The sequence below is a fragment of the Miniopterus schreibersii genome (genome assembly GCF_964146895.1).
Source record: "Miniopterus schreibersii genome assembly, chromosome: 4".
In the NCBI taxonomy this organism is placed as follows: Eukaryota; Metazoa; Chordata; class Mammalia; order Chiroptera; family Miniopteridae; genus Miniopterus; species Miniopterus schreibersii.
In genome coordinates this window covers 81,391,052-81,404,418 of record NC_138105.1, presented here as the reverse complement: position 1 = coordinate 81,404,418, position 13,367 = coordinate 81,391,052, and the positions used below count along the sequence as shown (strand labels likewise).

At 45.4% G+C, this 13,367-nt stretch overlaps 1 protein-coding gene across 1 annotated transcript in view; it reads right to left on the bottom strand.

The window, feature by feature from the left end:
* AFAP1L1 (actin filament associated protein 1 like 1) overlaps positions 1-13,367 on the bottom strand; it is a 54,167-nt gene that overhangs the window by 3,030 nt on the left and 37,770 nt on the right. Inside the window, exons 10-17 of the mRNA XM_081136706.1 lie at positions 11,496-11,589; positions 11,107-11,265; positions 9,769-9,980; positions 9,008-9,153; positions 8,280-8,352; positions 6,104-6,215; positions 3,158-3,322; positions 1,527-1,705 (exon numbers count right to left, since the gene is read on the bottom strand). Of these exons, the coding sequence (XP_080992832.1) occupies positions 1,527-1,705; positions 3,158-3,322; positions 6,104-6,215; positions 8,280-8,352; positions 9,008-9,153; positions 9,769-9,980; positions 11,107-11,265; positions 11,496-11,589 (1,140 nt within the window). The remainder of the gene's footprint in view (positions 1-1,526; positions 1,706-3,157; positions 3,323-6,103; positions 6,216-8,279; positions 8,353-9,007; positions 9,154-9,768; positions 9,981-11,106; positions 11,266-11,495; positions 11,590-13,367) is intronic.

Here is a 13,367-nt window from a genome sequence, read left to right as displayed (position 1 = left end):
AATGGGACATATTAACAGCTTAGCCTGCAGGGAATTTAGAGAAGACTTTTCTTTATCTCCAAAGGCCATGGAAAGGGTCAAAAGTGGAGGGAAAGTCGTCTAGAACGTGGGCATCAGGGCATCAGGTGGGAGGAAGCAGCTGGGATGAACGAACCACTTCCAGCTTGTCCACTAGCCCTCTGTGACTCTGTGACTCTTGTTTGGTCCCTGGCCCTTAAGCTCTTCATTTTCAAAAGAAGTTGGAAATGTTCATGGAGAGGACATGTAGTGTGGAAGACACAGCCCTAACTTTCCAGTCATAGGCTGAGGTCTGACCAGGCAGCTGTTACCTTGGCCAATAATAAGAGTTCTCAGTGACAATGCACACATATCAGACAAATGGTTTCACTTCTCTGAGTCTTAATTTCCTTGTCTTAAAAGCAAGTAGAACATTTATTTGTTTGAAACATTTATTACACTCCTACTATTTTTCAGACTATGTAAAAGGCTAGGGCTATAATGATAAAAAACATATAGTCCAATTCTTAATAAAAATACCATGTAGTTGAAGAGAGAGACAAATAAGGATAGGAATATATATACACACAAATCGTGGTTAACTGCTGTGAGGAAGAATAACAGATGGGGTGGGACTGTGGGGTACCTTCGACCAGCAGTTCCCAGATTGGGGCAATTTTGCCTTCCCAGGGACATTAGGCAATTTTGGGGGACATTTTTGGTTGCCATAACTGGGGACCTGGAGCTACTGGCATCTAGTGGGTAGAGGCTAGCGATGCTGCTAAACATCCTACAATGTACACTACAGTCCCCTATGAAAAAAAGAATTATCATTCCTAAATGTTGATAATGCTCTGATACAAACATGTTGAGATACTCTGATATAAACATAGGCCCTCTCCCTGAGGAAGTCTCATTCACAGTGTGAGTATCGACCTTGCAGGGTTGCTGGGAAAGAGACAACGGATGGAAAGCCCTGAGGACATGGCCTGGTACACTGGGGATCCTAGGAGAGGGCATGTGCAAGGTTGCTAATGTTAGCAGAGCTCTGGAGTTAGACATCCTGGGTTTGGGATCCTGTCTCCCACTTAGCTGAGTGACCCTGAACAGTCGTTCAGTATCTCTGAACCTCAGTTTCCTTGTCTGTCAAATGTGGTGAGTACACACAGTACTCATATAACTGCTGTGAAGACTATGTGGATAATACAGGTTAAGATGCTGTACTGGCATGTGGTAATTGATCAACACAGGTTTATTATTCTCATTCAAAATATGGTAGTTATTATTATCAGAAACCTCAAGGCCACTTCTGAGACTGCAGTCAGGTGATGGATCAGTGGAGAGAACACAGGCCAGAGAACTTGCTGCAAGAATCCCTTTCCTAGCTGTGCCACCAATGGCATATCCCTTGGGGCCTGTTTTGTCCTCTGTAAATGAGCATGACTCCTAGCCCTAAAGAATGATCATGATCTGTAGCATGTGAGGGCATTAAGGAGCTGCTACCCTGGTGCAGCAGGGAATGGACTCACTGTACTCTTGTTCTTGCTGCTCATGGAGAGTCCCAGGGCTGGCCCCCCTGCCAGAGACTGCTGTAAGCGCTCCTTCACAGCCACCAGCTTCAGCTCCAGGTCAATCCGGTGTTCCTCCTTTGCCCGACACTGAGCTTCCAGGGTGGCCATGGCCTCCTCCAGAACCTTTAATTTTGCTCCTGTGTCCAAAGACATTGATGAGAAACAGCTGAGCCTGACCTGAAGCATCAAGCAGTTTGGCAGGGCCTCAGGCCCTAGTCTGCCCCCCTGGAGGGCTTTTCCTATCCTTGGTCCCGGTTAAGAGATGGAGTTGGGCCTGGGGTTCCAGCTCCATGCTGGGTCGTGTGGTTTTTACCTTCCCAATACCCATTTCCCCATCTTCTGGTTACAGAACCCTGATCCTCCACCTTCCTTCTCATTCTTTGTAGTGAGGATGGGGCTGATCTCACTTCTAGTTCAATGGGTTGTTGGCACATAACCTAGCCCTGGCCCATAATCTTATCTCAATCACTAGTCACAGTGATTGGTTTGGGGATGGAAGTTGGTCAGGGTGAATCCTGAAGTGTTTGTGGGGGCCATTGGGAAAAGAGGTTCTCTCTTCTGGGGTGGCTGAAAGGCTTAGGTGAGGGCTGGAGCTGCACACCATTTTCTCAGCATGAGGGGCAGAGAATGAAACCAATGTAGAGGAAGGCCAAAGCAAGAGTTAGAGAAATATGCTTCCTGGTGACATCACTTAAGCTCCTGGACCTCACTACGCTCGAATGTTGTGTTTCAGTTGTGCTTTTCTTCTTTTCATTGCTATGCCAGTTTAACTCTGGTTTCTATTGTAAGCAAGAGTCATAGCCTAAGGCTTACAGTGACCAGGGTTCCTACTGGAATTTAGCTGCTTATTTCATTTACCCAACAAATCTATATTAGAACCTTCTTTGTGCCCAGAGCTATGTTGAGCCTTACTAGGTTTAAAACATAGTTCCACTGTTTGCCCTAAGGGAGGCTGCAGTGGAGGGTTGTCTAGTAGTGGTGGGTTCTTTTCATTCATTCATTTGTTCACGCGGTAAATACTTAATGCGTGCTCACTATGTACCAGGCACTGTCCATCATTCCCAACACCTGGACCAATGTCTCACACAGTACTGAAAGTGTGCTAAATTGCAGTTATAGAAAGAATTAAAAGGAAACAGCAGAGTAAGGGATTCAGAGGAGCCCAGAGCTGGTAGGGCCTGTGGAGGTCATAGCCCTGGATTTCAGAAGAAGATCCTGGCAAAGTGCCACTGTCCATAATTCACCTATCTGTGAATGAATGAGTTAATGTGAGGTTCAAAATGATCTTTTATTCTTTTGATGGTAAGGCACACTCTGTTTTGCACATTTTAACATTTCTAAAATCAGATTGCATCTTACCACATTAAGTATATACATTTTTGTGAAGCTCTTTCATCCCTTTACCCCCAGAGCAGTTATTAAATAGATGGCACTTCCGTTAGTCAGGAGGGATGGTGATAGTGGTGAGGAGAAGGAGGAAGGGAAGGAGAAGCTCATCTGTCCTGGGCAAGAAAGCAGGTGATCTGTTCTGGGGGAAGTGTCAGGGCTGAGTCCTCTAAAAGCACTCGGGACCACACCCATGTAGGTACCTGGGTTGTTCCGAATGGCATCCTTTAGCTCTCTCTTTTCCTGCCGCAGTGCCATCAGCTCTGTCCGGATAGTCTCCTTCTCTTTCTCCAGCTTCTCTTTTTCTACCAGGTACCTCCGGGCATCCTCCTCAGCTCGGTTCTTACCGTACTTGTATTGATTGGCACCTGTGGAGACATGAAGCAGGAAAAGGCCCTCAGTTCTGACCTGTGATCAGGGTACTTGGGTGGTGTTAGCTTCTCTCTCAGCCTCAACTTCTCCATCTACAAAATGGGAATATTTAATCTGTATCCCTAGATATATTTAGTGTGGCTGCTCTCAGGAAACAAGGAGCAAAAGGGAGGTAGTAGAGGGCAGGGGCGAGGAGCAAGGGCTTTGGAACCAGACAGACGAAGGTTTGTGTTCTCTTTTGCTCTTTACTGGTTGTGTGACATCAGGCAAAAGTGAATGGTGGTGTTTTTGTGCCTTCCCCCTCGGCCCTAGTTTCCTCATTTGTAAATGTGGATATTGATCAAATTTCCTCTTAGCATTGTGGTAGGTTTTAAATGAGATAATCCATGAAAAGTACTTAGTGTAGTATCTGGCAAATAGTAAGTGCTTAGTAAAGGTTCAATAATAATAATAATAGTAATAATAATAATAATGTAAAACAAATTTGGTAATGTATAACACACTTTGGTTTTAAAAGGGCATATTTTATAGTCAACTCTCAGGTATATACAAGACTAAGAGACCGGTAGATATAACTCAGGTCCATAGAGAATTAAGACATTGGGCTAAAGTCAGGCATTGCCCATTTTATTACTGGGATATGGGTAGAGGTAGAGAGGGATCTAGTAGTTTACTATGGGCTCTACACTATGATGATGGACAGAACAACAAATAATTATAGCAAAAATGTATTAAGCATTTACTAACTAGGCCATTTATATGCATTTCCATTTAATTTTCATAAAAACTTACTATTATTAGCTCTATTTTATTGTTGAGGAAATAGTCACAGGAAGGTAAGATCTTACTGCTAATAATGGCAGAGCCAAGGTTTGAACCCATGCTCACCTAACTCCAGGGTCCATGCCATGCACTACTAGTCTAGCTGGGGCAAGGCCATAGTCCAACCTCTCAGGGAAAGTTTTATTTATTTTGTTGCTACAGACAGCCACACACAGTCCTTTGTAAGTTGGTGAGGTGTGGAATGATTCCCATAATTTACTGATAATTGTCTGGGTCTTGTCTCTCCAGTTCTTGTAGAGACTGTAGTGGTTACCCAGTGACCCATGCAATCAGTTCCTGCCACAGATACCCTGCAATACAAGCCAGATCACAAAGCATGGAGGGCAGAGAAGGGGGCTCATACTTCCTCCAACTTCCCAGATATACAACGGCATGTCAGGGGAGTTGGCTCCCAGATGTTTGAATTTTATAGACTGGTAAAAAAAAAAGGGTAGACCAACAAAGGGTTGTTGACATATCAGGTAAGGCCCTTAAAAACCCCAACTACCAACTAATTATTCCCAATATTTTATAAAATAATATTTTAACATCCCCATAGTTGGAAGGACACAAATGCAGAATAAAATAGTCATTTATGTGGAATGGATTTAGCTTTATGAAAAACTTCATGCACTGTGCATTCCATAAGGCCCTATATTTCCAGTGCCCTAGACAGTAGCATGTAAGGAATGTTACACAATAATCCTCTAATTGTTCAGAGGGAAAACTCAGACCCAGAGAGGGAAAAGGACTTCTCTAAAAATACATAGTAAAGTGACCAAGTGAGGAATGAAATACAGGTCTTTTGACCCCAGAAAGGGATTGGAGCTATAATAAAGAAGGGTATTTTAAAAAATAAATCTTCAAAAATCAAAGAGTAGAATTTGATTGTGTTCAGCTGCAGGGGAAGAAATGTAAAGCAACAAATAAAAGACTCTTGAAACATGCTATACTACTGGAAGTTGGCTTGTTCATACAGACAAATCACTTAAGAGCAGATTGCCATTGGAAATTGAACAGAACTCACCCTGGAGTTGTCTGGCATACTAAGTCATTACTGTGCAGTATGGCTGTAGGGCAATTAACTGAACCCTGATGGGGTGCTGTTAGAGCTCAGGCTGGGACACAGAGGTGAGCCATGCTTTTTTTGGTGGCAAGTCCCTCAAGGGCGTTTGGAGGAGTTCAGTTCTCTACTTATTACCCCAGATCAGAAATAATAATTGTCAGCTTCTGTAACACATACAGTTGAGGATGAACTTTATAAATATATACATATGCATGTATGTATGTATATTTGGCTTTATTTGATGTTAAATTTTTTTTAAAGATATATCTTTATTAATTTCACAGAGAGGGAGGGAGGGGGAGAGAGAGAGATAGAAACATCAATGATGAGAGTGTTGTCATTGATTGGCTGCCTCCTGCACGCCCCCAACTGGGGATCAAGCCCACAACCCGGGCATGTGCCCTGACCGGGAATCGAACCCTGATCGCCTGGATCCTAGGTCAATGCTTAACCACTGAGCCACGCCCGGCCGGGCAGATGCTCAACTTCTGAGCCACACCTGGCCGGGCTGATGTTAAATTTTTTAAAAATCAGTTGCTAATAGTAAAAAATAAGTAGATTTCATTTAAAGTCTAGACTTATATGATTTATTTTCATATAAATCATATAAGTAGATTTCATTTAAAGGCTGGAGCTGAGTAGTGGCCACTTCTGAGCACTCCAGTTTCCTACATTCTCCCCCACCCCACTCTGTGTTTCTCCTCTGAGGCCATGTGCTAGCTGCCCTTCATCACTGTGATTGTGATGTGATTTTTCTTATGGTAGAGTATCTTCTTACACCTCTCTTCACTCATTTGTTCACCTGCCTGATCTCTGGAGGAATATGATTTTGAGACTCCTCCCACTCATGGACTGTTTCCCTCCCTCCTTCCTCCCACACAGAACTCACTGGAGGCATGGCGCTTGACTTTGACTTGCGGATCCACTCGATGGGACTTCTCGCTGCAGGAGGAGGCGTGGCGCTTCACCTGGGCCCCAGTGGGACGTCCAGGCTCCTCGTCCTGGGTGGGAGATGGAGGAAGAAGATGAAGTGCAGGTAGGCTCAGAGTCATCAACACGGGCGTATTCTGGTTCATGCTCTGTGGGTGAGTGCTGCTGTGAGATCTTGGCCTTACATTTTTAAACTTGTGCAGCACGCAACAGTTTCTAAACCATGTTTACTAGCAGTATATCATTAGATCCTCATACCACCCAGGGAAGGGGCAGCAGAAGATAACCCTAAATTGGAATATCTGCTGAGAGGAAAATGAAGAAGTCTGAAGAGATTGTGGGTGACCATGTTTGATTTATCATAGCTATTTTGTCCTCTCTCATTTTGAAGTATCCTTTAAGTTTTCTGAATTATTAAAAAAAAAGTCATGGATGAGATCACCTAATGGTAGAAGTTACATAATTAGACTGACTATACATTTGTGCATGAAGAGTATTAAGAACACTCAGAATTCTGTGAAAGCTCAGGAACAATGAATGGAATGTGATAATAAGGTAATATAATAATGATACTAGTTAACAACAGTACGATTTACTTTTCTGTATAAGACCTTCCTGTCCAGGCCCTATGCTAAGTTCTTCCCTTAAAATATTTCAGTTCTTGCAATAGTCCAATCAGATAGGTTTTATCATATCAGTTTGAAGCACGGAAGTGAAGACCAGAGAAGTGAAGCCCAAGGTAACTAGGATTGAGCCCTGAGTCCAAAGTTTGCTACTAAGCTCTGCAACTGAGAAAGATCTCAGGCTGCATCCACTGGTTCATCTGTGTCTGAAGAAAGACCATGTAAAGGAAGTCCTAGAGGTGTGAGCTCAGAGTATCACCTAGCACTGCCCAAGACAGGGGTCCTGACATGACTACTTTCCTTGGCAGCTTGATTCCCCCTCTCTCCCCTCGCTGTGAGGCCTGACCCACCCACCAGCATCTGATCAGAATGTAGTTTTCTGGCTGTCCTGTGGGAGGAAAAGGCATAGAAGGAGCAGTCTCGGTTGTGTGATGGCCACAGAAGCCTCACTGTAATTAATGAGCTGACATCCCCTTGATTTAGTGAGCAAGACAGGGAGCTGTCTTGGGAGCTGAAGTCCAGACTGTGGATGCCACCAGGTGAACGCCTGTAGGTGTGGCCACCGAGTTATTGCCTCCCCCTCCAGACACCACTGAGTCAACAGCTTTAGTTCAGAGAGTCTTCAATGGGTGGAGAGCCCAACACCTTGCTCAAACTGCAGTAGTGCCTTCCAGTGTCCAGAGCCCTTTCTCCTCTTGATCTGGAAGATTTTCACTGTATCACCCAGCCTCCTGTGCCAGGGATTCCTCATCCTGAGCCATGATCTGTGATAAGAAGGGTTGTCCCTCCCTTCCAGCTGCTGGTTAAATGAAAACAGTCTCTCTGAGGCAAAGGAAAAAAGGAGTACAGTCGTGCTGCATAGTGATGTTTCTGTCAAGGCATGTACAACAGTGGGCCCATAGATTATAATGGAGCTGAAAAATTCCTGTTGCCTAGTGACATCATAGCTGTCTTAACGTTGTAGTACATTGCTCATGTGTGGTGTAAATAAACCTTCTGTGCTGCCAGTCTTATAAAAGTATAGCACATACAGTTATGTACAGTACATAATATTTGATAATAACAAATGACTGTGTTACTGGTTTATGTATTTACTATACTTTTAACTGTTATTTTAGGGTGCACTCTTTCCACTTATAAAAAGTGTGCTGTAAAACAGTATACCATGTTACACCAGCAGCCTCATGTATGTTGTGTTTGCTGTCTCTTGATTGCATTATTTTCTCATGTGCTTCATTTAGTTTCATGTTGTTTTGTACAGTGACATGCTGTACAGACTTGTAGCCTAGGAGCAGCAGGCTGTGCCGTGTAGTCTGGATATGTAATAGCCATACTATCTAGGCTTGTGTAAGTGCACTCTATGGTGTTTGCACAAGGTCAAAATTGCCTAACAACGCTTTTCTGAGAATGTATCTCTGACATTAAGCGGCGTGTGACTGTAGTGAGGGAAAAAGAGAGGGAGAGCTAAGAAGTGCCTTTGCCATATTGCTGGGTAGCCCCAAGGGATCGTACCTGCATCTTTTCATAAGGGACATCATCATAGACACGGGGCTCAGGCCACTGATCCTGGCAGGACCTTGCATATCTAGAAAATACAAGGTATGACGATAACACTCTGCAGCTAACAGTGCTTTCCTGTCCACTCTCTCATCTGATTCTGGCATCAGCTCCTAATAGATACTGGAAGGTTAGTAATCCAACCATTCCAGGCAGCACTGGGCCATTGCTGTGCTAAGGGCTTTGTAGGCGGGGACCCATGTATTCTCACAACCACCCAGGAAACAGGTAATGCATCACTTTCATTGTATAAGTGAGAAAACAGAGGATCTAAGCCAGCAAGCAAGCAGCCAAGCTGTTGATCTGTGACAGAATTGTGACTTGAGGCTAGCTGTTCTAGTCCCAAACTCCACATACCAGCCTTATGCTTGGTCCCCCCCAAAGAGGCTCAGGGGTGTGAGAACCTAAGGTTCCATGGCAGGAGAGCAGAGCCCATGTCACTATGAAAAAAGGGCTTCACTTTGCTCATTCCATCCACAGCTTCCCCCAACCCTGGGTTAACTCCTTTAGTCAGCTCAGTCCTGTCTGCTGGAAGAGGAATGCACCCACTCTGACTTCCCAAGGGAGCAGAGTCCTCCTTAGCCTTCCCTCCCAGTGCCCAGGGCTGGACTCAGAGCTTCTGAGAGGAAGCTGAGACAGGAAAGGTCCTGGGCAGCTGTAGGCTGCAGGTTGCGGACTCTTACAGGAAGGAGTTGCGTCCCGCACTGACAATGCTGGTTAAGGTCTCCACATCCACATAGTCATAGTGCAGCGCCTCGGGGGTGACTTTGGAGCCCATCTCCACCAGCAGCAGCCCAAGCCAGCGACCCATGTCCTCTGAGCAGCTTGCCTGAGGGAGAGGAGGCATAAGCTGAGTTCACTTTGGCACTGTCAGACCTCTGGCTACCTGCTCACTTCAGCCAAACCCGTATTTATATAGTACCTGTTATGTATCCAGTACTTAGGGATCCAAGAGGAACAAGGTGGTTTATCTGAGGTAGACAAACCCTGGTGGGAAGGCCTTAGAGGGGATTTCAGAATCAGATCTGGATTAGATCAGACTAGATACCTTTCAGACTTGGGATTTTAAGATAAGGGAGCAAGAAGAAACCTTGGTTCTAGGGTAGCCAGATGTAGCAAATAAAAAGTAGAATGCTCTGTTAAATTCAAATTTCAGATAAACAGCAAATAATTTTTTAGCCAAGATATGGCTCAGATATTGCATGGGATATATACTTGTTTAAAAACATCTTGTTGTTTATCTGAAATTCAAATTTAACTGGGTGTTCTGTATCTTAACTGGCATTCAGCCTTACTTGATGACTTGGCAGCAGTTGGCTTACTTTCCCTTCTTCCTCACTCCCTGTATTGTCCTTAGCAAGGTACCTAAGACAAAAGTTAACTCCCAGGCCAGCACTCCGTTCAGCTCCCACCACCAAGAGCTACCTGGATTCTCTCCTCTCACCTCCAAGATGGCAACCTCCTGCCGGTTGCGCAGGATCCTGAAGGCAAATGGGTGTCTGGGCCCAAAGCCTGGGACCACCTCACAGCCATGGAGGGCGATGGCATTCACATGGGTCCGAAGGTCTGTGCGGTCCTTGTGGAAATACAGAGTGTTGCACTTTAGGCGGCACCAGCGTTCCTTCCAGCTGTGGTTCACCAACACGTTTAGATAGCCTAGAATGGGAGAGCAGCAGTGTGACCTCCTCCTTGACAGCCCAGCCTTGAGGAAGCACAAGGTGGGGGATGCATGGGTCTGTGCCCCAGGGACGAGTGCTTAGACAGCCCTTGTAGTCTGGTTAGAAGAAGGCTTTCTGGATCAGCTGTCTCCTGGCCTGCAATCTCAGGCATCCTCTTCTCTTTCTGAGTTTCAGTTTGCTGTCTGAAATGGGGACTGATAATCACATTTGTACACCTCTGCATAGCCCTTGGAGCATGGCAAGCTTGATGAAAAGGGCAGGGACTGCTATATACAATGAATAAAAGACACAACTCTCTCTCTTGCCTTTCTTCTCCCTAAAATAGTGAAACTATTACTGAAGACAAAAAATAATGGATGATGCTGACACCTGGTGGCAGCATGTGGGAATAAAAATATGTAAACGATAAAGATTTATTAACTGAAGTACAGTCCCATGGCGGATGGGTTTAGAATTCCCTCTTAAATTTTAGATTTAAATTTATTTTTTTTACCATAACATGACCTGATCCACTGCTTATAAACTATTTCTATACAGCCATGTGCCTTTATAACATTCTTTCAATATTAGGGTTAGAATATTACTGTATATCTAAAATATATGATTTTCTATTGAATTCCAGCACACGGAACACTGCATTTAAATAAACAGGAAAATATGTCTTCCCTCTCAAACCACTTTTAACTCACATTGAATACATTTATAATGAAAATTATGTAAATATTTTTGTCCAAGAAATTTCCTTATAAGACTGAGTGGTAATTTACACACTTGGTATGTTTATGCTAGGAAATAAAATACTCTTCTCTCATCATAGTGGAGGAAACTGAGGCCTAGAGACAGGTAGTGATTGGAATTAAGGTCACAGGGAGCACAGAAATATGGGAGTCAGTTGGCTTTTCCTTTTGCTGAGTGTCAGGGCCTCATGGGAGAGAAGTTATGGAAAGACATGGATTGTCCATGGGGTGAGGTCAGCTATCCAGTTGGAGGATTCTCTCTTCTGTTCTGAGGGCAAGGTGGATGAGGCCGGAGGGCCTCCTGGCTTGGCCGCAGGTGCCTGCATCAACAGGGTCTGAATTCTCCTTTGCATGCCTAGTACCCACCACAGCATGGAACCTCCTCTTCAGTGGAGGACATCTGCAGGTCATCGGCCAGCGCCTTCCTCTTGGAGAAGCTGATGATGCGGGTGATCTTTCGGCCCGCAGCCCTGCTCATTGAGCCCTTCAGCTCTGCCAGGCTGCTCTTCTTCCCTTTGCCTGTTGCTGCAGAGATGGATCAGGGGAGGAGAGGGAGCCCCAAGTCCCAGGTCCCTGACCCTCCCAGAGGCCCTTTCAGCCTATACACAGGGCCTGGCCCACAGCTCCAGATGTGGATGAGTCAGGTCACATCACCCAGGTCTCCAGAGTGGTTAGGACCTTCTCTACACTGCATGCCTGGGGCAAGGCCCCTCCCAGCTCTGGCATCCCCTGCCTGATCCCCCACAGGCTCCTACCATGTTCGCTGGCCTCTCGGCGACCAAGGGTGGAACAGTTGTCACCCATGCCCAGGCTGTCGGAGTCTGAGGTCTGCTTCTCTTGGGATAACCTCTGGGGAGGGACACAGACAGACCCACATCAGAGGTGTCCCTTGTTGGTTCAGTCTTCCACTGACTCCTGCACATGAGGATTAGCTAACAAATATTTGTCAGCAATCATACCACGTATGGGGTGGACAGTGATGACTTAGGATGGTTGTATCTCTGAGATACTCACAGTCTATTTGGAGAGCAAGGCAATTAATTATAACACATTGAGATAATTGTCCCAGCAGTTTGGGCCAGGTGACAAGGAGCTGGGAAGATATTTAAGTGGGAGACTAATGTAATGAAACCAGATTAGCAAGTTGGCTCCAGGGGCATCATGAGGGATAGACAAAGGGGAACAAGACTGGAAGCTGAAGAACTGCTTAAGGGAGTGTCATCCTGGGCAAGATGAGACTGGACAGGAAGAACCAAGATTACAGTGAGGATGGAGAAAAAGAGAAGAACTGGCATTTTAAAAAGTCATGACAGGTCAATTAAGTGCCTACTAGGTACAGTGGGAGGTGGTGCAGAGTAGTCAGATGGACCTTGGAAGAAGTTATGTCTCTAGTATCACCACTATTGGCTGTGGGAATGTGGGAAAACCCTTTCATCTCCCAAAGTCTCAGTTTTCTCACCTGAATTACACTCTTTTCAGTGGGCTGCTGTGAGGCACCAGGGAGCCCAAGTGAAATTGCGAAGTCAACGGATTATTATTTCTAACACCTGCATGGTGTGTACCATCTCACTTAAGAAACTAAACTGCCAGCCAGACTCAGGACAGGACAAAATGACACCCACCCACCAGGTGGAATTATAGAGCTCTGAGTCCCTAAACCTTTCCTGCCAAGGACCCCACAGATCAGGCTCAGGGGTGCTTCCCTGTAACACATTATTGTGATGTAGGGAGGACAGGAGAGGCTGTGTGTTTCCCTCAATTTCCAAAGGCTGGAAAACTGGCAACTGTCACTGGAATACACTGGCAAAAGTATAAAGAATCACCCCCATACATTGTGAAACAGAAGTTATGACTCTATTTATTCTGCAACAGATGATAAGTTTTCACCAAGAGAGAAAGTGACACTGTGAGCACTTGGGAACTGACTTCATGATGATGGTGGCACTTCAGTCACGTGATTCCATGGAGAGCTAGACCCCCCAATACCACATCCCCACTCCCACTCCCCTGCAAGAATGCCATTCCAAATGTTTCAGCTACCCTCCCCTGTACACTCGCCCGCAAGAAAACTCATCTCTACAAGCTTGTGTCTTTTTCCTCTTTACATACCCTTTAAACTGCACCGCAGTATGTAACTGCAAGTATATGTGTACACACACACACACACATACACACACACGCACGCACACACTTTCTCTCACACCATCAGCTTTGCTTTCCTTCAGGTCCCACTAACAGCAAAGGCTAAGTGAGGATAGGGTTGAGCTTCTCCAGCACACCGGGCACAGTCCCTACCCTTCCTATCTTAGTGACCTGACACTTTGCTTCTGCTGCTCCCTTCCCTTGCAGCCCCTGTCCCTTGGCTCACCTCTGCTCCAGTGAAATTTTGACCATTCTTTAAGGCTCACCATAAGTACATCTTCTGTAACCCCCTTGCCTCTCGAGCTAGCACAGGCTCCCATCCCCCTCACTGCAGCTCTCCAGGGCCACTCTAATAGGGCCAACAAGCTCCTCCTCCTCTCCAAGCCCAGCCACACTGACCTCTTTCTATTTCATGCTTCCTTCTGCTCTAGGGCCTGATTCATCTTCTTGGAATACCTTTTGCTTCTCCTTCCTTGCCAATTTTT